Source organism: Halichoerus grypus, chromosome 4 (genome assembly GCF_964656455.1).
Source record: "Halichoerus grypus chromosome 4, mHalGry1.hap1.1, whole genome shotgun sequence".
In the NCBI taxonomy this organism is placed as follows: Eukaryota; Metazoa; Chordata; class Mammalia; order Carnivora; family Phocidae; genus Halichoerus; species Halichoerus grypus.
In genome coordinates, this window is record NC_135715.1 from 105,167,261 (window position 1) to 105,191,314 (window position 24,054).

At 39.5% G+C, this 24,054-nt stretch overlaps 1 protein-coding gene across 1 annotated transcript in view; it reads right to left on the minus strand.

The window, feature by feature from the left end:
- The window catches only part of NXPH2 (neurexophilin 2), a 112,325-nt gene extending 91,952 nt beyond the window's left edge, over positions 1–20,373 (minus strand). Inside the window, exon 1 of the mRNA XM_036117565.2 lies at positions 20,150–20,373. Within this exon, the coding sequence (XP_035973458.1) occupies positions 20,150–20,200 (51 nt within the window). The 5' untranslated portion in view covers positions 20,201–20,373. The remainder of the gene's footprint in view (positions 1–20,149) is intronic.
- Positions 20,374–24,054: the final 3,681 nt, after the last annotated feature.

Genomic DNA, 24,054 nt, shown 5'->3' on the forward strand with positions numbered 1-24,054 from the left:
AACATGAAACCAGCCCTACAAGAAATATTGAAAGGGGTCCTCTAAGCAAAGAGAGAGCCTAAAAGCAACATAGACCAGAAAGGAACATAGACAGTATACAGTAACAGTCACCTTACAGGCAATACAATGGCACTAAATTCATATCTTTCAATAGTTACCCTGAATGTAAAAGGGCTAAATGCCCCAATCAAAAGACACAGGCTATCAGATTGGATTAAAAAACAAGACCCATCGATATGCTGTCTGCAAGAGACTCATTTTAGACCCAAAGACACCCCTAGATTGAAAGTGAGGGGGTGGAAAACCATTTACCATGCTAATGGACACCAAAAGAAAGCTGGGGTGGCAATCCTTATATCAGACAAATTAGATTTTAAACTGAAGACTGTAATAAGAGATGAGGAAGGACACTATAGCCTACTTAAAGGGTCTATCCAACAAGAAGATCTAACAATTGTAAATATCTATGCCCCTAACATGGGAGCAGCCAATTATATAAGGCAATTAATAACAAAAGCAAAGAAACACACTGACAACAATACAGTAATAGTGGGGGACTTTAACACCCCCCTCACTGAAATGGACAGATGATCTAAGCAAAAGATCAACAAGGAAATAAAGACTTTAAATGACACACTGGACCAAACGGACTTCACAGACATATTCAGAACATTCCATCCTAAAGCAACGGAATACACATTCTTCTCTAGTGCCCATGGAACATTCTCCAGAATCGATCACATCCTAGGTCATAAATCAGGTCTCAACCAGTACCAAAAGATTGGGATCATTCCCTGCCTATTTTCAGACCACAGTGCTTTGAAACTAGAACTCAGTCACAAGAGGAAAGTCGGAAAGAACTCAAATACATGGAGGCTAAAGAGCATCCTACAAAAGAATGAATGGATCAACCAGGAAATTAAAGAAGAATTAAAAAAAAAATCATAGAAACCAATGAAAATGAAAACACAACTGTTCAAAATCTTTGGGATGCAGCAAAGGCAGTCCTAAGAGGAAAGTATATAGCAATACAGGCCTTTCTCAAGAAACAAGAAAGGTCTCAAGTACACAACCTAACCCTACACCTAAAGGAGCTGGAGAAAGAACAGCAAATAAAGCCTAAACCCAGCAGAAGAGAAATAAGAAAGATCAGAGCAGAAATCAATGAAATAGAAACCAAAAGAACAGTAGAACACATCAATGAAACTAGGAGCTGGTTCTCTGAAAGAATTAACAAGATTGATAAACCCCTGGCCAGACTTATCAAAAAGAAAAGAGAAATGACCCAAATCAACAAAATCATGAATGAAAGAGGAGAGATCACAACAAACACCAAAGAAATACAAACAATTATAAGAACATATTATGAGCAACTCTATGCCAGCAAATTAGATAACCTGGAAGAAATGAATACATTCCTAGAGATGTATCAACTACCAAAACTGAACCAGGAAGAAATAGAAAACCTGAACAGACCTATTATCACTAAGGAAATTGAAGTAGTCATCAAAAATCTCCCAACAAACAAAAGCCCAGGGCCAGATGGTTTCCCAGGGGAATTCTACCAAACATTTCAAGAAGAATTAATACCTATTCTTCTGAAACTGTTCCAAAAAATAGAAATGGAAGGAAAACTTCCAAACTTGTTTTATGAGGCCACCATTACCTTGATCCCAAAACCAGGCAAAGACCCCATCAAAAAGGAGAATTACAGACCAATATCTTTGATGAACATGGATGCAAAAATTCTCACCAAAATACTAGCCAACAGGATCCAACAGTACATTAAAAGGATTATTCACCACGACCAAGTGGGATTTATCCCTGGGCTGCAAAGTTGGTTCAACATCCGCAAATCAATCAACGTGATACAATACATTAACAAAAGAAAGAACAAGAATCATATGATCCTCTCAATAGATGCAGAAAAAGCATTTGACAAAGTACAGCATCCTTTCTTGATCAAAACTCTTCAGAGTATAGGGATAGAGGGTACATACCTCAATATCATAAAAGCCATGTATGAAAAACCCACAGCCAATATCATTCTCAATGGGGAAAAACTGAGAGCTTTCCCCCTAAGGTCAGGAACGCGGCAGGGATGTCCACTATCACCACTGCTATTCAACATAGTATTAGAAGTCCTAGTCACAGCAATCAGACAAGAAAAAGAAATAAAAGGCATCCAAAATGGCAAAGAAGAAGTCAAACTCTCACTCTTTGCAGATGATATGATACTTTATGTGGAAAACCCAAAAGACTCCACACCAAAACTGCTAGAACTCATACAGGAATTCAGTAAAGTGGCAGGATATAAAATCAATGCACAGAAATCAGTGGCATTCCTATACACCAACAACAAGACAGAAGAAAGAGAAATTAAGGAGTCAATCCCATTTACAATTGCACCCAAAACCATAAGATACCTAGGAATAAGTCTAACCAAAGAGGCAAAGGATCTGTACTCAGAAAACTATAAAATACTCATGAAAGAAATTGAGGAAGACACAAAGAAATGGAAAAACGTTCCATGCTCATGGATTGGAAGAACAAATATTGTGAAGATATCAATGCTACCTAGAGCAATCTACACATTCAATGCAATCCCCATCAAAATACCATCCACTTTTTTCAAAGAAATGGAACAAATAATCCTAAAATTTGTATGGAACCAGAAAAGACCCCGAATAGCCAGAGGAATGTTGAAAAAGAAAAGTAAAGCTGGCGGCATCACAATTCCAGACTTCCAGCTCTATTACAAAGCTGTCATCATCAAGACAGTATGGTACTGGCACAAAAGCAGACACATAGATCAATGGAACAGAATAGAGAGCCCAGAAATGGACCCTCAACTCTATGGTCAACTCATCTTTGACAAAGCGGAAAGAATGTCCAATGGAAAAAAGACAGTCTCTTCAACAAATGGTGTTGGGAAAATTGGACAGCCACATGCAGAAGAATGAAACTGGACCATTTCCTTACACCACACACAAAAATAGACTCAAAATGGTTGAAAGACCTAAATGTGAGACAGGAGCCATCAAAATCCTAAAGGAGAACACAGGCAGCAACCTCTTCAACCTCAGCCGCAGCAACTTCTTCCTAGAAAGATCGCCAAAGGCAAGGGAAGCAAGGGCAAAAATGAACTATTGGGACTTCATCAAGATAAAAAGCTTTTGCACAGCAAAAGAAACAGTCAAGAAAACCAAAAGACAACCAACAGAATGGAAGAAGATATTTGCAAATGACATATCAGATAAAGGGCTAGTATCTAAAATCTATAAAGAACTTATCAAACTCAACACCCAAAGAACAAAGAATCCAATCAAGAAATGAGCAGAAGACATGAACAGACATTTTTCCAAAGAAGACATCCAAATGGCCAACAGACACATGAAAAAGTGCTCAACGTCGCTCGGCATCAGGGAAATCCATATCAAAACCTCAATGAGATACCACCTCACACCAGTCAGATGGCTAAAATTAACAAGTCAGGAAACGACAGATGTTGGCGGGGATGCGGAGAAAGGGGAACCCTCCTACACTGTTGGTGGGAATGCAAGCTGGTGCAACCACTCTGGAAAACAGTATAGAGGTTCCTCAAAAAGTTGAAAATAGAGCTACCATGTGATCCAGCAATTGCACTACTGGGTATTTACCCCAAAGATACAAATGTAGGGATCCAAAGGGTACATGCACCCCGATGTTTATAGAAGCAATGTCCACAATAGCCAAACTATGGAAAGAGCCAAGATGTCCATCGTCAGATGAATGGATAAAGAAGATGTGGTATATATATACAATGGAATATTATGCAGCCATTGAAAGGAATGAAATCTTGCCATTTGCAACGGCGTGGTTGGAACTGGAGGGTGTTATGCTGAGCGAAATAAGTCAATCAGAGAAAGACATGTATCATATGACCTCACTGATATGAGGAATTCTTAATCTCAGGAAACAAACTGAGGGTTGCTGGAGTGGGGGGGGGTGGGAGGGATGGGGTGGCTGGGTGATAGACATTGGGGAGGGTATGTGCTGTGGTGAGCGCTGTGAATTGTGCAAGACTGTTAAATCACAGATCTGTACCTCTGAAACAAATAATGCAATATATGTTAAGGAAAAAAAAAAAGAAGAAGATAGCAGGAGGCGAAGAATGAAGGGGGGAAATCGGAGGGGGAGATGAACCATGAGAGACGATGGGCTCTGAGAAACAAACTGAGGGTTCTAGAGGGGAGTGGGTGGGAGGATGGGTTAGCCTGGTGATGGGTATTAAAGAGGGCACATTTTGCATGGAGCACTGGGTGTTATGCACAAACAATGAATCATGGAACACTACATCTAAAACTAATGATGTAATGCATGGTGATTAACATAACAATAAAAAATTTAAAAAAAAAGAAAAGATGCTCACCATAAAAAAAAAAAAAAGGAAAAAAAGAAAAGATACCACTTTTGATGTGGTGGGAAAAGTTCAGTAGGAGAGTGTTATCTGTGTACGTGTATGTGTGTGCACGCAAGGGCAGGAGCAAGAACGTACTGGCCTGCCCAGGGTGTCTGCAACACACTCACTCCAGAGCCTATGGGAGCCTTTGCAGACGCTCAGCCACCATAGATAGAAAGGCCTAGAGCATAGTCCACAGTGGTTGTCAGACTTTATCCCAATAAGTAAAGTCATTATTTATACATAGCTATAATTTCATGAAAATATACTGTACTTCAAATTTCAACACCAACAGGGGATCTGTTTACTTGTTTATTACCGTGTTTATCTCTGGGGGAGAAGATGCAACTCTTATAGTATACCTTCATAGATACCTTTTTTTAAAAAATGAGAATTGCCTTAAAGAAGAAATTTAATTAAAAGTGCATTCCAATGTAGAAGAAAGTGATTCATACCATTGATAAAAATAGAGTACCTCAGAGTTTACATTTTGGCAAATTTGAAAATCCCCAATTTTTCCATAAAAAGGAAACACATTCTAGCTCCTAAGAGCTGAATTTAATAGTTTTAAGCTACTTTTTAAAATCTCAAAAACACTGGATCAAATTTTCCATTCAAAAGTGCTACTCTCCAGTTTTGATACGCATAATATAATCTGGGTTTGTGATAAGGTCTTTGAAGACTGTAATCCCACTATGTTTTAATTGTAACAAATACATATATCAAGTGTGATTTAGTTCACATTTTTATTAGCCAACTATTATTGATGATCATCTTTTTCAGTTTTATTTGCTGTCTTTTAACTTCTACAAAGTATTTTTTATCTTATTGCTGCATTTTAAAATATTGAAATTCAAAGGCTTCACTAAAATTCTCTGAGCCAGCCCTATCAACTGGTAAGAGCTGTACCAGAGGCAAAATGAAATATGTGAATTTCTACTAAAGAGGGAAATCTTATCCAGGAGGGCAATATCAGGAGGATCACTCATCCATTTCCCTTAAAAAGGAAAAGTTGTTAAATAGAGATGTGTACCGTAGGCAGAGTGCCTGACAGAGCTACACTCAAAAACATTGTTTGAATTGAACTGAACTGAAGGAAACTGAGACGGGAAAAAAAAAGAAAAAAAGTCTTAAGAAACTAGGTCTATCTGTGCAAAATGCTGACCCCTTCCCAACAATGCAAAGACAAAGTATTTAATTGGAAAAGGCCCAAGAGGTCACTTGGTTCAGCTTCTCACAGCCTGGAATCTCCTATGGCAGTGGGCCTCAGTCTGGCTGTGTTTGCTCCCCAGGGCACATTTGTCAAAGTCTGGAGACATTTTTGGTTGTCACAATTGGGAGAGTGTGCTACTGGCATCTAGTGGGAGAGGCCAGGGACGCTGCTGAACATCCCACAATGCACAGGATGGCCCCTTTATCCCTACCCCTAACCCCTCACTCAAGTAATTACTTGACCCATAATGTCAACAGTGCTGAGATTGGGAAACCCTGCCCTACAGCATGACCCAAGAGATTGCCTCTGCTTACCCTTTTTTTCAGATCACTTTATTGAGGCATGATTGACATACAAAAAGCTATACATTTATCATGTATACACTTGGAGATGAGTATACGCTCATGAAACCATCGCTGCAATCTGTGCCGTTAACATACCCATCACAGCCCAGTGAAGGCAGATGCATGACCTCACAGGCATGCTTTCACAACTGCTGGGAAGCTCCCTCCACTAAGAAGACCTCCCTTATCTTGAAATTCATAGAGTGATAGTATTTGTCAAAAACACTACACAAAAAGAAGAGCACTTATACAAAATCACACTGGAAGGTCAAAATGCCATCTCCACTTTACTATTAAATGTATTCTTCTAATCTGTTTATATGACAGAAAAAGTAAAAGCGCACTGTAAATAAATTTACATGCTGAATTTTTGTTGGTTGTATTATTTTTAATTCTTCTATTGTTTGGTAGCTTTTAAGACTTTAAGTCTATTTCTTAGTTTTTTAACATTCGACAGCTTCTCTTAACTTCTTCCTATGAAAGATGAGGAAACCGGCATGCTTGCCTCTCTTCACCTGTGTATTCCTTTTACCTCCAAATTTTTATTATATTCTATTACTTAAGTTCATTAATATTCAGTATGGTTACATTCCATTCTTAGACTATATTTAAATCATTCATGCTTTGTGTATAAATCCATTCTAAACATTCTAAAACTGGAAGGATTGACATGGAATTCCCTTTAGAACCACAGTGTGACTAAACTAGACAAGGAAACGGAACCCCACACCTTTCCAAGGTCACAGGCTAACAGATCCTTTTCTAGCTTCCTTCACTTCTGAGTCATACTCAGACAGCACTCTATCCCACAGCATCCCCCTGTTCTATCTTTCTTCTTGCTTGGCTGAGGTATATCTTTGAAGATTGTTCCATATGGCATGAGTGGTAACTCCCCTGGGATCCTCACATGCCCCAAATGTCATTTTTTGTTTTCTCTGATTTTCTCTGCTTCTTCCTCCTCCTTTTTCCTTCATACTTAACAATTTGGCCGTTGGTTCAATATCCGTTTCCCCTCAGAACTATGAAGGCATTATTCCATTGCTTCTAACATCCAGTGTGGTTAATGAGATGTGTTTGTGTTTGCCAGTAATCTCTTGTTTCTCTGAAAACTCTTAGGATTTTCTATTTTTTCCTTCGAGTTCAGAAATTTCACCAGATTTTTTTTTTTTAAATCAGCCCTTTCAACACTGTTTTTTTTGTTTGTTTGTTTGTTTTGGTTTCTGTTTTGTTTTGTTTTTTGTTTTTTGTTTTTTTTTACTAGGTTCCCTCCCCTCACAGTCTCTGTTTCTGGAGCTTCTCGCTGGATTTTCTGAATTTGTCGTCTGTGTCTCTTCACTGTTTGCTCCTATTTCCTATTTTGGTCTTTTGGTTCTGTCATGGCAGACTTCCTCTTAAAAGTTCACCAGCATGGGGCACCTGGGTGGCTCAGTTGGTTAAGCGACTGCCTTCGGCTCAGGTCATGATCCTGGAGTCCCGGGATCGAGTCCCGCATCAGGCTCCCTGCTCAATAGGGAGTCTGCTTCTCTCTCTGACCCTCCCCCCTCTCATGCTCTCTCTCTCATTCTCTCAAATAAATAAATAAAATCTTTAAAAAAAATAATAAATAAATAAATAAAAAAAAAGTTCACCAGCATGAACTTTAGCCCTGTTCTTTTCAAACTTCTTCCCAACTTTTAAATTTTGTCAGTTATATATTTCATTTCCAGGAATTCTTTCTCATGACCCAGTTGATCTTTCCTCATAGCAGCCTGTTCTTATTTTCAGGATGCAATATCCTCCTGAGTTTCTGAGAATACTAATTAGGAATCCTTAAAATTGAAATCTATCTCCTATTATTATTTGTTTCCTCCAGGGTAGCTCCTCTTCTTCTCCTCCTCCTCCTTTTTGCCAATGATTTCTCTTAAATGTCTGGTGATCTTTGGTTGTGTAAGTTTATGAGTGAAAAATCACGCTAATTAAGATGAAGAGCTGGAGGGGTTTGGGTCTCTTTCTCTAACAGAGTTCTTCCTTTAGTGGGAGTTCTGATCACAAGCTCTCTAATGGAACACAGAGTGTTGATTCCCTACAATGTGTAGAACAGTTGATCAAAGTATACCACCTTTTTCAAGCCAACCAGATGCTCTCAACCTAAACATGACATCTTAAATGAAGCAAAACAAGGACTGGAGAAAAAAAAGGTTGGCATTTATTCATCCTCTTGCCTAACTGATACTTTCCTGATAGCCAGACCCTTGATTCTGCTCTAGACATGCCTGGTTCTCCAACCTTTTCTGTGAGTCACCCTGTTCTCATGAATTTCTTCTCTGCTTAAGTTTGTCAGAGCTCCTGTTGTTTGCATACCAAGAAGCTAAGATGTTGCAGATGGAAAGGAGCACTGATCTTTGTTAAGCTAATGCTAGGTACTAGGCATTTTACATTTTTTGTATATAATCATCACAACCCTATGAAATAGCTATAATTGACATTATTTTATGAAGAAACTGAAATTGAGTAGATGTATTGGCTTGTCCAAGATGCCAAAGAAAGCACTGAATCCAAGTCATTCTGACATGCAAATCTGGGCTTTCCCTCCACTCGGACATACTCATGGAGTATGAAGGGTACAGACCTGGCTGCAGTTTATAGTATGTGAGGAATATTGGACAAGAGATTTAAGGCTGAAAAACCAGGCAACAAAATGTAGATGCGATGCGTTAAGAAAACGGGAATCACAATCTCATTCTTAAAAGTTGAGCGACATAGTAAATCAAAAGAGGATTTAAGAAAGATGATTCTGTGGCATGTGGAGTGAATTTAGAAGGCTTGTTTTGGAATACAGTAGACCAGCTAGGAGGCTGCTGTAGTGATGAAATGGCAGCAGGTGGAGAGGAAGAGACAGTTTACAGAAGGATTTGGAAGGAAATTTCATAGGATTTTGCGAGTGAATGGATATTGTAGGGGATGAAGAAAAATGAGCCAAAAATGACTAAAAGATTTCCAGTTGCAATGGGGAAAGCTGAGTGAATGTATTTACCTTGCCTCCCTCCCAAATTTCCAATGACATGAACTAGGAATGCAAAAACAAGAATGAATGCATAGTGGTGCTAGAAAGAGGAAAGGATGCCAAGAGTCCACAAGATTTGAGAACCTCTAGAGGAAGGAAGGAAGAGTGAATCAGAATGATGCAAAAACCAGATGTGCTGAGCAGCCTGTAACCAATCAAAGGCAAAGGAGAAAAGCACCTGAGCAGAAGCTAGGGTTTACACCCCCACCCCAACTGAGTACCCTCTTCCCACCACCAAGCTCAGCCTAGGAGGAGCTCGGAGCACATACAGGCACCAGGGCAGCTCCCAGGAGGCTGCAACGTCCTCCAGTGAGCAGAAAGAGGGCTGAGGCTCTGGATGCTCACCTCTTAATGTGAGGCTCCATTCACCTTGGACAGCTTACAGAATTAACTATGGAATCTGCCACAGAAAACTTCTAGTTACAGCTGTAGATCTAGAGAGAGAATGAAGGCAGTCCCCAGCTACTACTGTTCCAAAACATACAAACTTGGGGAGGGGGGGATATGGTGTAAATTCACAGGTATGAAGTAAATTTTTAAAAATTAAAGTAAGAGTATATACTATTTTATGCTCAATAAATTTGAAGATGCACAAAAATGCATCCTTTTCTTTTAAAATTAATAAAATGGAATCAATAAAGGTTGAAAAAAAATCTAATAGCGATGAAATGTTTATAAAAGATCTCTCCTGAAACAAAAAGGCTCAAATGGATTAAAATGATTCCCAACAAACATCCAAGGGAGAAGCAATTCTCAACTATCTTAATTTCTCCCAGAACTGAGGAAAAAAATAGAAGTCTTTCTAATTATGATCCTAGAATAATCCTGATGCAAAACCTGATGTGTTCTACTTTTGCTATATTTTACTTATGAATAATCAATGTTCCTAAATAAAATACTAACAATATAAAAACACATGCACCAGTGTATTAAAATACAGATCATTTAACTTGATTTAAACAGCTTAGTATTAGGAAAATATTAGGAAATATATTAGGAAAATTATGTTTCATAATTCAAAAATATGAAGAGGTTAGCATTTTAAAAATATATGATCATTTTGAAGGATGCTACAACATATCTGAAATCCGGTACCTGGGTGGCTCAGTTGGTTAAGCGACTGCCTTCGGCTCAGGTCATGATCCTGGAGTCCTGGGATTGAGTCCCACATGGGCTCCCTGCTCAGTGGGGAGTCTGCTTCTCCTTCTGACTCTCCCCCTCTCATGCTCTCTCTCTCCCTCTCTCATTCTCTCTCTCAAATAAATAAAATCTTGAAAAAAAAATTTAATAAAAAAATAATAAAAATAAAAAAAACATATCTGAAATCAACCTCTGATCAACAAATTTATTCTAATGTGGAATATAAAAGTATATTCTTGATAGATTATCAGAAGCTAAAAGTAAACATCATATTCAGCAAAGTTTCCATTAAAGTTGGAAATATGAAAACGCTATCTTTCCCAGTATTGATAGTCAACAATATTCTGAAGGTTTTACTCAGTATACTAGGAGAATAGATTTTAATTCAAGAGGCATCAATGTTTAATAGAAAGAGCCAAATATAAGATTATTTATAGATAATATAATTATCTATATATAAAATCTCCCAGGAGAATCAAATTAAAGATCATTAAAAATAATCTAGTTCAGAAATAGAACTCATACAAACATAAATACACTAAAATAAATATCTTTCCTTGTATGCCAGCAAAAAATAATTTTAAAATGTCAGGCCTAGAAACAGTATCCACAACAACGCCATAAAGTATAAAATATCCAGGAATAATAAAATAAACAATTGTGCAAGAGCGATATAAAAAAATATAGAAGTTTAAAGCTGTAGAAAAAAAAGAATGGAAAAATTAAGAAAATTTATAAGAATAAGAAATACAAATGGTTAAATGTGAAAACACACTTCACCTTCCTAATAAACAATGAGGTATTTTACTCTAATAGATCGGCAAAGTTAAAAAGAAGGGAATACACTCTCCAGACAGGGACACAGATATGCAAATACACTGTGTGTGGGTCTGTATTTTGGTATAGTCAATTAGGGGACAATTTATATTTATCAAAAATCATATTGTACATTCCAAACATTGAACCAGTATTTTCAATTCTAGGAATTCATTTTGTATATTCACAAATATATTCAAAAAATTCAAAACAGTCAAAATATTAATAAGGGATTGATCAAATACATTATGGTATGTCAATGCTATAAAATACTATGAATCCTCAAAAATAGAAGTTGTTCTATATTGCATAAAAATGGCCACAATATATTATTGCCTTAAAAATGTTATAGAACATTATGTCGTGTTGATATAATTATGATAAAAGCATACATATCCATAATTTCTGGAAAAATACACATTAAATTATTCATAGTGATTATCTCTTACTGTGAGATGGCAGAATGCAGACAGGGGTGAGAATGGCTATTTTAAAAATTTCTGAATATTAAAAAAAAACATTTAAACAGAAATCTTAGGTTGGTTTCCCCAGAAGCAGACCTTGAGACAAGTGTTTGAATGCAAGTGATTTCTAATGAAGGGGTTCCAGGAAGGTCCGGGAAGAGCATGGGGCCGCAGGTCAGAGAGTGGAAGGAAGCCACGGAAGGGTGTGATCTCAAGCAAAATCCACTTGAGAGTCAACCTGCTGCCTCAAAGGGAACTCTGGAATATTCCACCAAGTCTCAGAGCAAGAAAACCCTGGCACCTGTGAGTCATTTGTTACGAGCTGGCTCAAGAAGGGGAGGGAAGGGACTGGAATGACATTCTGACTCTGAGTGCTTTCTGGCAAGGTGCATCCAACACCCACACCTGGGGGTGCTTCTCTGAAGGAGATTTACAGTTGCCCAGTGTTAGAACAGAAACCAAAAAGTGGAGGGGAGGGGGTTGTCCATAGAAATGTTAAAAAGAGATCCAAGGACATCTGGGTGGAGAGCCCACAAAATCCACTCTGATATACTATCTTTACAAATGTAGGAAAGGGAAGAGAGAACAAGAGGGAGTTTGCTACTGCTAAAGCACAATTATATACGAATGCTAGCAAGTTCCGCACAAGTTTAAGCACCTACTAGGTAGCCCCGCCCCATCCCCCAGGCTCCTTCTCATAGTCCGACCTGCCCCTTAGACAACCGGGATTAACTGGCCTTTAACAGAAATCAAGACCTTTTGCTCTCTTCCTGTTCATCTTTTCAAATCTCATGTGGTGCAGGTTGAGATCCGGAGAAATTAAAAGAACTCTCAAATCTTCTGTTGATCCTAACTGGAACTACATTTACTCGGCCAACAACAGCCCTAAAGCTATATGAAAGCCAAAATACTTGGCAAACTAAACTCTGGGAGGCTAAATTCTAAATGGAACTAGTGGTTAAGGGGCATGATCCAACAATCTGTTCCTTGTGTTTACCTTCTTTGACTTTATGACAAACTTGTTTAAAACTTTCCTAAAATGAATGAGTTGAGGTTTCTACCTCAGCATGGACACTGAACAGAATGAGACGTTCCCTAGAGATGTTCCTTGAGCCTATCGTTCTGGAGGTCAAAGACAGATCTCATGACCTTCTGCTAGAAATGGATGCTGCCCTGACCTAAGAGCTGGACTAGGTAGACAATTCAAGTTTTATCTTTTTCTGGTCTACAGCCCATCTCTGAAACTTCAATGCTTTTGTTCCTTCATCTGTAAAGTGGATGCAGTCACTACTGCTCTGCTTACGTTTCAGAGCTGACGTGAAGATAAAACACGAGATCACATATGTGAAAGAATCTAGTAAACCATGTAGCGCTTTATACCAAGTCACTTGTCTGAACGCAAAGACACCAGACATTAAAAAGGGGGAGGTGGTGACTTTAAAATCTGAACCCATGAATATTAGAAGGCACTTGTTCAGGAAAGATATGTGTGACTTTGAACATGGTGAGTGAGTGTGAGCTGGTAGTAAAACATCCAAGTCAAAATGAACAGGAAACTATGGAGATATGGTCTTGGAGCCTGAACAGCAGGGTAGGGAGTGAGGTACAAATTTGGGAGTCATTGACAAGGGATTAACAGGTGAACTCACGATTATGGAAAACACACCTTTGAAAACTTCACCTCCCTTTTTTTTTTTTATCCCCGTAGCAATATTCTTTACACCGATCCCAATTGTCTTCTGTTTAGATTATCAAAATGTAAAACTTTGTTAATAAAAATTATTGTTATCATTACTACAAAATGTTAAATAGTTGTTTAGAGTCCCTATTCTCTTATTGTATACATTATCCATTCAAAATGTCGTGCAGATTGTTATACTCAATCAACCACTTTCACTGGTTAAGTCTGCACACAAAAATGAGGGATAGAATTCTGGGATGGAAATCCCGTGGACTTTATAGAACCACATAAATTAAACATGTGGTCTCTCCCTACTAATAATCTAGACTATTTCTTAAGTTACTGTTCTGAATGAATAAATACACATGCTATGTAACTTACGGTAAAACTGATAAGATTTTAAAATTGTCAGTATTATTACAATGCTTGAAACTCACAATCTTGCATATTCTTGCATGGAGAATTAAACAAGTGTTTTTATGACCCTAGAGTTACTTTATTTGGCCCTGAACAGCAATATCACAAAGTCAGGGTTCATTTCTAAAGACATTTACATTGTTTAAAGTGTAATTGGAGTGAACCCCAGGACTAGTCCATCTGTTTCAGATGTTTCCTAATGTTAAGACCACTGACATATTCTCCATCTTTGATAGGGTCTCACATGCCAGCTCTTTGTTGGTTGTCTTTTAAAAATTCCGTACCATTTACATCTGAATTCCTGAAACCTTCGTATTTAGTTAAAAATATTTCTGATTTAAATAGGCTAGAGTCTATTGAGGCGTACAAAAGTCACATGATCATTTTCTGGTTGAAGTACAGTATTACACCGTTATGTTGTTTATCTTAATAATTAGAATTTAACTGAGAGTCAATTTACTTTTTATTTAAATTAAAGCAATGACTAGATGTTAGTAGTTTGCAATTTAAAAATAGTAGAGAGGGGAAAAAGCCTGAATACACCATTTTAATTTAAATTTTATTGATTTTGTTGATTATATGGGTTAAATAAATGCTCATCAATTCCCTTTGCCTACTTCCAACAATTTTCTCTTCCCATAAGCAGGGATAACATTAATCAATTTTGCAGTGTTTTAAATCTACTTCTAAATATACATATCATTTGTGATGTGGTTACACAGCATAAACTCCATGTAAAACTTCTATTTAGGGATGCCTGGGTGGCTCAGTCGTTAAGCATCTGCCTTCGGCTCAGGTCATGATCCCAGGGTCCTGGGATCGAGCCCCGCATCGGGCTCCCTGCTCAACTGGGAGCCTGCTTCTCCCTCTGCTTCTCTCTCTCTCTCTCTCTGTCTCTCATGAATAAATAAATAAAATCTTAAAAAAAAAAAAACTTATATTTAAAACAATTGTTTGTATGTAAGACATACCTCAAATTGTATAGTAATTAAAGATGTAATTCATAAAAAGAAAAATCCAGAACACTGTTACCATATAATAAAAAAAAGAAAGTGATGCTAGAAATCACTTTTCATCCGTTTATCATTAATGACTTCATTTATAGATGAGGGGTTGAGGTTGTTAAGTGATTTGCCCAAGACACGTACACACACATATGTGCGCACACATTCACACACACACACTCTCAGACCAGTCCTATTCTGCTTACTGCTATGTCCTCAACATCTGCTATAATCTCGGTGCATAGTCTGGGTCAAAATAGTCAATATTTGTTGAACGCGCAATTTATTTAGAAATGGAACACCAAACGCATTGTTCATTCCAATCTACAAATGGAAACATTTAAAATGTCCTTCTCAATCTTATAGTTTTATATAAGGAGAGAAGAGAACGTGGTAAACTGTATGGAAGAAACTTGAAAACAGTAAGAATATGCAACTCTAAGACAGCATTATTATTGTAGTTTAAGTATACAAAACTTCCCTAGTTCCTTACCATACGTCCATAAATCTAGGACAGACAAAATTTATAAGAACGGTAAGTTTAAAGACACTATTTTAACTTCTTGAATGATCTGGCCAGGAAAAAAGGAAAATACGTTCTATAGCTTTTGGGTTTAAATAATGACATTTTAATTTTTAATGGTCATTCTACAAAGAAACAGAATTCCTTACTACATATTGATCTTACATACATCAACCATACAGTTGTTTGAAGGTTTTTATCGAGATTTTCATAAATTAAAAATAACATAAAATGGAAGTTTTCAATCAATCATATCTTAGAATTCCTTCTATTAATATGAAAATCTATGCTGTAAATTGCTTTAAATCCTTTTTTTACTGAGCAGGGTTTTGAAATAAAGAATGGAGTTGTATTAACACCATTGGTCACTTCAAAAGTAGTAAAAAATTTCAAGTAGATTGTTAGCAAATAAAACTCACAAAAATAATCATTAGGGCATCTGAATTTGGCACAATTAAAAACATTTATGATGAAATAGTGTTTCAAAGTCTTACGATGGTGCAATAAATGGGTTAATTGGGAAAGGATTATTTTTAAATAATTTAAACACTATAACCTCTGTGCCAGACTAATACAGAAATTAGTTTGTTAAGTCATTGTCTTGCATACTGTACGAATACTGAGAGAGTAACCTCACATGGATGAGTGCTCAAAATCATTTGGACCAATTTTTTAAAGCAGCTTTAAAATAATTGACTCCCAAATCAAGATATTAAATGCCAACTTCTTACCGGCAATAACGCTTATGGCTAAGATAGAAATGAGATTCTTTACGGAAACGCTGACACAGCCCTAACTGTAGGCACTTGAGTGTGCAGCTATAATTCTTTTTTCAAATCTTAGCCAGCAATGCTTCAGGTAAAGGAGTCCGCAGAATACGTAAACAGTAAGAGACAGTCTTAGAGCTTTTACAAAATCACAAACCTGTGACACATTTATATTCACTTTTGGTTGCTACTGCTAAAAGTCTAAATCATTCAAAGTGTATTGATTAGCTCTTTAATAGGTAAAAGGTGGGCAACGTATTATAAAATCAACATTTCTTAACTCATTTGATTTGCAAGAGCTACACATTTTAAGCTGACAATGTAAAACCTCTAAAAGGGTTTTCAAAAAGCCTTGTGCCTTATTTAGCATTTTGATCATTAATCAAAAACAATAAAAAAAGAATATTAAAAAAACACAACAAAGATTAAGAAAGCTTTTCTTTTCCATTTGGAAACCTATTAAGCTATAAAATAAGTTCCCAAGAGGGGTCAGTTTCCTATGGGGAAGGCATTTAAAACTGAACCAGATAACATAAATCTCAGAATAGGCCAAGGGAACACAACTTACACTGAGAGGTGAGTGGCTAGCATAGAGGACTTAGCTGTCTAATCCTAATTCTCATTTTTAAGAATGTCTAAGATAATGATGCTTTTAATGAGGAATTAATTTTAATGGCCCGTCAACTCTAAGTCGTAACCATGATATGGTGGTACTTTTACTCCTGTGCGTTGTCATTTCGCCAAGAGACCATTGATCCTACACTAGAAAATACTGCTTTGATGTTTATTGATCAGAACTGTATGAGAGAAATTATGATTTTTGAATGGAAGACAGTCATGAGTTACCACTTTTTGTAAATACGGAGCTGAGAATAAATATATGTTATGAATATCATACTAAACAAATATTAAAATTATTAATTTGTTAAAAGATAAACAAAATACACTTAATAAGTTCATGTGGGATGATACTACACAATGAGGATGAACTCAAAATTGTAACACCTTGCATCACAAGTGTTCTGGTTTTATAGAATTCTAAAAATTCGCTAACTTACATCACTTCTAATTTATATTTTACTTTATAAAATCATTATATCACAGAAAAAAAGTTGAAATGTATAACAAACTTATTTTAAAAATCATCACTCAATTTTATCTTAAACTCAAGCTAATAATCCACTTAAATTCAAATTTAATCTTTTTACAATCTGCATTTTACTTAAAGGCAAAAATCACACTTATTATGAGTTCCAAATTATCATGTAAATCTGTAAGAAGTTGTCATCTGGCGAAGTCTTTACTTTGTATCATGTCAGGAAATAACACTCATTATATTGTAATATTAATTCCAAATGCTAATTTTCTCATCATTAGATGGCAGAAAAGAAATAATGTGCTGTTAATACTGTAATAAAGAATGTGTTGCTGAATAAGGATTTTGGAGAATATAATACATTCAGGATTGATATTTAAATTTTGCAACTGCCTAGTAATCCTATTAATTAGGTAAAGCAAGCTATCTGTTAAAACACTGGACAAAGGAAGGAGAACTGGACAAGGGCAGGTAACACACACACGTACTTCATAGGCTACCTGCAATATTTATCAATTCAGCTGACTGTTTTCTTACAAATTTTAAGTATTACAAAAACAAGTAAAAACATTCTAGTTATTGTACCAGTATGATGTGGTTAGTGACTTATTTGGACCCAACTCCTTGTGACTGTTTTCGATGAAACAGGCAATTTTCTTAAAATTAAATTTCAAAATCCCCAAATGAATCCACTACTGGTTTAAAATATTTAGCATGTTTTAAAAAGTACATTCTTCATGTTGCCAGGGTGGATGAAAAAATAAAATCCAATTCCAGCAATAACCCAACCTTGCCCCCGCCCCTGTTCCCCCAATGGCAGATCTACTAAATACATATGTTTCTAGTTCCTAGAAAATTAAAAGACTAGTTTCTAAATCAAGAAAACGTTTTATTCACTTGCTATTGGGACTTAGCAAATAAGTTCAATATCCGCTTGAAAAAGGTAGAATAAAACTGGGAGCCATCTAAAGGGCCAAATGATGACCTGCCCTCCTTGATACCTGCCAGGGTGGGGTACATGGTGGGATTGGGGAATGTTTTCATTGAGGTCTACCCTCCTCAGCCACTCTGTTTTCCTTTCACATTCTAACCCCCTTGTGTTATATGGCTGGAAACAGCTCTAAGAATGTGGAGAATGTAAACAGCCTTTTATTGTCCAAAATGATGGCGGTGTAAGGAATGTGTGCTTATCACACAGCTGCAGCTCTGACCTCACTTGCCATGATAAAGTGCTCCAGGAAAAAAACATTACAACCCAAGCACAATCCAAAAACGGATTAGAATTTGACATAAGCTTCCTTAAAAATGCATCAATCAATCCATGCTGTAATATTAGAATCTAGCTCTTAAAGAGGGTATATAATCCCTTCAATATGTATTTCCTATTTCCTGTTGACTATGGTGGTGTGAAAAAAAAATGTAACATTTCCAATACGGTGCCCGATAGGAGAACTTTTCCCATCATATGCCCAAATATATTTCCTCATCTTTAAGAGTCTAACACAGTGGAACAGATACACAGTTCATGATCACTGAATGCAAAATTAAATTAACTAAGAGATTCATGAAGATAACCTGAAGATCTTACCTAAGTACCTGATTTCTCCAGGCTTTTGGAGTTTTACTTACACACACCATACAAATGCTGCTGGTTAGACCATATTTTATTGGAATCCAGCTTAAACATTTTAAAAAGCAAGTGATACTAAGGTCTAAGGTGGTATATATGTTGCATGCACAATGCCTTAGATGTAAAATTTATTTTAACATGCAATATTGTATATAGGCAGGATGTGATGGCTCAGCAAAGGACATCTGGGAACATCACTGCATTTTCCTCTTGACGCCACTGAAGAATTTCTTACCTAATGCTGTGCAAGTGAAGCTAATCTCTGTTGTAACCAGAATGGACAAGGCTTTCCTTATCCTCTCCCCTTCACTAAGACCTTTTAGAATTCCCTTCCATCCTCAAAATTTGCAAGTACCTCTGCATCTACAATATCATACATCTCACAGAGAAACTTTCGTAAGTTACTGAATCTCACCCACTTAAAGGAAATAACAGAGATAGAGAAGAGGAGAGGAGAGGAGGAAAGAAAAAAAAAGGAAAGGGAGAGATCATCGTTCTCTAAGTGCTTGGTTTCCTTAACCTTGTTTTAACAGCCCAGAGCTAAGTGAGCAAAATCTTAAGTATAAGGACCAAAGAAACAGTGGAATCTGGAGAAAACCCTCTTAACAGCACTGTATCAAGGTAAGTGCCTGGAGAGCAGGAGAAATCCATGACACAGGCGAAAGCAGTCCCTTTCTCTAATTTTACTTTAAAAGTTGTCTTCTGCAAGATTTTACTTGGGATCGCCCTTAAGTATAATTAACTAACAATACATACAGTATGGAGGTATATTTCGGAAGGAGGAGAGTGCGGCGCCACGCGGGAAAAGCGGGGAGAGAAGATAGTTACAGTGCGAACAGTCGCCCAAAGCCTCGCTGGCGAACCCTGAACCACCTTCTAATACCCTTCATATTCCTCAGAGCCCCCTCGGCCAGATGAGGCAGGAGAGGTCTTTGGTAGCATACTGCTTAAGAGATTCCCGAGAGGGGGCTCCAGCGTGGAGTTGGGCGTGAAAGTTACATCCTGCATCCCCACCGGCACAAAACCCCATCCCAGTCCCCAGCGCCAGACGGAAAACGAAGAGAAATCCAATATGCCCCCCCACCCCATCGGTCTTTTGCCAAAGTTTTCTCCTAGCAAGGAGCTACTAACTGACCCTGAGAACAAGGAAGCACGATGCCAGGGTTTGAAAGGATTGCAGGCATCCGGGCAAAATACCATGTGAAACATAAAAACCACCAAACCCCTCAAACTCTGGGCTGGAGACAAATCTTTCAGACCATCCTCATCCTATCCCTCTACCCTCATCCCCTCTCGCACCTTCTTCCTGGCCACTTTCTGCCTACTTTACCCCAGCCCTCAAGTCCCAATCCTTGCTAAGCCCTTCATCCGCCTCAAGGTCCCCTCTATTAAATTCCGCGATTCTTCCCCTCCAACCCCTAAAGCAACCCCAAACTCCCTGCAATCCGCGCGCTTCCAGCCCCGAGGTCCCATGCAACCCCAGTCTCTGTTTCCGAGTCGGCCACGGACGCGGTTTTCCCGCCGAAACGCGTCCCCAGCGCGCGAGGCGCGCGGCGGGCCGGACACTCACCAGCTGCAGCAAGCCGGGGACCACGACGAGGGGCAGCGGCCGCAAGCGCATGGTGCCGGCTGGCGCGGCGTCTCACGAGCTGCACGCCCTCGCCTGCCTCTCGCGCATCTCCACTTCGAGGGGCAGGACTGAGGACGCCAGGGACACCGCGCGGCGCTTCCCTCCCGGAATCCGAGCGCAGCGCCGCGCCGTGCGGGGCTGGTGGGCGGGAGGGGAAGGGGAAGGGGGAGGGCGGGCTGGCGGGAGGTGCTTCTGGGGCCCCCCGCGCGCCCCTCCTTAGAGGGGGCCTGGAAAAGAGCGTGCGGGGCCGCGCGAGACCCGCACGCCCGGGGCTCCTGCGTTCCGGGGTCGGGGTGAGCTCGGGGGGCGCCCGCGGGCTGGAGGCGGCGGCTCCGGCGCTTTGGTGCCGGGTTCCCGCGCGAGGCTGCTCTAGTGATTCGGCCCCGCCGTGCGGCTGCCGGGCAGAGCGGAGAGCCCCCGGAGCTCGGGGAGGCCCGGAGCCTTCTCTGCCCCCGCCCCCGCCCAGCAGAGAGCCGGTCCGGTGGCTCGGCTGGGCCAGCCGCCCTGCCCACTGACCCGCTCCCGTTTTACTGGGGAGGTAAGGGCGGGGTGGGGGGGTCTCCTTACACGGACGCAAGAAAGAGGGCTCCGGGAGAACACCCAAGGAGTTTGGAGGGAAGGCGACAGCAGGGGTCTGGGCGGGGCGTGGGGGGGCAGCGAACAAGAAAGGCTGATGCGGGGAGGTGGGGCTGGAGCCCGGGACACCCCGGGAGGGCGCCCCACTCCACGTCAGCGCCCAGCTCCAGAGCCCCAAGCGAGGGGTGCAAAGTGTGGCTGGCTCGGCTGGAAGGATTTCTGGAAGTGGAAAATAGTGGGAACCGAGAGGCACCTGGAGGAGGGGTGGCGGCAGAGCCGTGAGAAACCGAGCTAAGTGTGCGGTCCGGGCTTGATCGGGTTTAAAGATAGTATAGACAACTGGGTGGCCCGGAGACCGACAGAGCTGCGCCACACAAACCTGCCAGGACGCGGGATATCTTGGAGAGAGGTATCTGAGCCCGGGCGTGGCTGTAAACCTGCAGCCAGTGAGCCTCACCCCCTTATTAACAGCTCGCCATTGGAGAGATCTTTAACCTTCAACTACCTCTGTGCTGGACGTTCGAGGAGTAAAGTCAAAGGGCAGTGGGCCTCAGACTCTTCCACTGTTTATGGTGGATGAGAATTTAACCATCGCTCATCAACCCATTTATTGAGCAGATGGGAAATTTAAGGTCCAGAGAGGTAAAGCCACTTTTCCAGGGATGAGTCTCTAAGCAGCTGCTTCAAGAGGAATGAGCAAAACAAGCTAATTTCCTACTTCCAGAAACACAAAGCTCTTACTTATGGAAGAAAAACATGTTGAGGCAAGGGAGAAGAATTGCGGTTGATTTCCAATCTTCAAAAAATAAAACAACAAAAAGTGAAGTTTGGGCTGAAATTTTAGGGGAAATTCCTAGGGGAAATTTAGGAAAATCTTTCTCCTCTTACAACCCACCTTCCACCCTAAAATAGAAATGAAGGGGAAGTCTGTAAGCCTTTGAATGGTTCAGGACCACGTTTGAAGCAGAGCGGCCTCCGAAGTAGGTCCCAAGGATAGTAGGATTGACTTGGGTATGGCAAGGTCCCACCTTTTCAGTGGGTATGCCAAGATTCTACAGATGGGGAGAGAGTTTATTCCAAAGTATTCTGGGATCCCAGTGTGACTTAAAAAGCATGTTGTCTCTGAGGCTGCAAGTGGGGTATCTCTCTAGTACAATTCCATTCTGTGTATGGAAGGAAGGGAGGAAGGTAAGTGAGGGCCATGTGTTCTTAACCCCTTGCCAAGCCTGACTGGGAGTTCCAGAACTCTATAGCAAAGGATGCACCAGCTCTGTCCCACTTCTGCTTGTCCTCAGACTCTTACTATTCCTTGCAACAAACTCTTAGACACAATCACTATTTGCATATTTAAATCTATAATTCACCTCCTATAGCTACCCCTGAGGTCCATAAAAATTATCTCTTTACCAAGGCTTAGAGGCCACTTCTAGAAAGTGATTTTATCTTAGAAGCATAAATAAGATCATTTCAAAAATTGGAAGAGATCTCTATGTGTTGATCTCCTTGTCCAACTTTAGGTCCCTGGATAAGGCTGCATGTTATTTACAGACAATCTCTGGGAAACAAGAAGGACTAAATGGGGAAGGGTTTGACAAACATAGAGGCACCCCCTTTTAGAGAGGTGCTGCTAGAAGAGGAAGGGGAGGGCAAAGGACTTTGCAAGATTTAGATTCATTTAGATTTGGTGTCTGAGCTTCAGCTGACTCATCTATAAAACCAGAAGGTGGGCTCCCTTCCTGACTTAGTAGTTTCTAATTCTTTTATCCCTAACTCTCTAAATGATGAGTGGTTGACTTAACACACGATTGAAATAAATAATTAAGTGATTTAATTACTGGAATACTTAACTCTTTAAAGTGGTTCATATTTCTTAGACCATTTCTGTACTTTTGGGACACAGACATAAAATTTTAAAGGGACCTAAACTTGGACATGTGTCCGATTAGTACAAAGTATTCTCACAAAGGAACATGCTGAAAGGTGTCAAATTCCAAGCTAAAAGCTAAGGAACATGAGTGAACTTTTGTGTTCCATTGATAAGGCTGTGTAAGAGAGAAGCACCAAGGGCCTCACTGACTAAGGTCTGGTATTACTGTGTTTTTTATAAGGTGCCTACTGGTAATTTACTGTATTCCCCAAATTTTGCTGTACATACTATGGGAAAGTAGGAGAAAGGAAGGAAGGAAGGAAAAGATAGAAAGGAAAGAAGAAAGGAGGAGAGACAGGCAGAAAGTAGCATTTAATATGTTGCTTTGTCCTTCAGAATATACAGTCTAATCAGGAAACATGCAATAAACAAAACATAATAGACATTACAAGAAAGTATAAGCTTAAGGGCTGCCTAGTACAATTCAAGGGAAGAAAGATCATTCTAAACCAATACAAAGGCTTCGTGACAGAGATGAAATGGGAGCTGGCTCAGTTTCCAAGAATGGCCAAGATGAGTCTATGTGGGAGAAAATGGGAAGAGCTGTTCCATGTGGGAGGAAGAGCATGAGCAAGGGCAAAGTGGAGGGACTTCATATGACATCATTAGAAGATGGACAATAAGTGGATTAGACTGGCTAGAGGAAATGTGTTGAGGAAAAGTGAGAGGAAAGTTAGGTTATGGGCTAGGCAGTAGAGATCTGAGAATGCCAAGCTGAACAGTTTAGCTTGATCTGCAGGAAATAAGGAGTCTTACAACTTTTTGGAGGAGGAAAGTCACACATCAAGTGACATAGATGTACACGCGGGGTGGTCTTGAGGAGGAGGTCGCATGATGAGAGGGTCATGGTCATTGGAAAGACAAGAATGGAGAGACGTGGGTGCATGAGCTGTTGTAAAGGAACAGCGAACTGAACTTGGGGTTGGAATATTTTTAAACTTTCCTGGCATATTGGAGGAATTTTTTTTCTTCACTTTAAACATCACCACTTTCCCTCGTATAGGCAATTTAACAGCTAGAGAATCAGATCATTGCCTTTTCATTTTGCAAGGGTGGTTTTCACAGTGTGAGGGGAGTGAAAATAGTCTTTTCATATAGACAAGTGGCAGAAAGTAGAACCTAACAAATTTTACTGCCATATGACTCCATTGTAGTCTTTCAAACAGGCAACCTACAGGGATGCCAACACTTTGAAAGCAAATTTGTCAACTTTTGCTCAACTGGACCATTAGCTTTCTTCTTATGCTTCTCTGTACTTACTTTCTCACTCTACTGTTCATTAGCATCATCACCAGCATGTGGATAAGAACATTCTACGCAGCGTAGCATTTCAGAGTCTTGG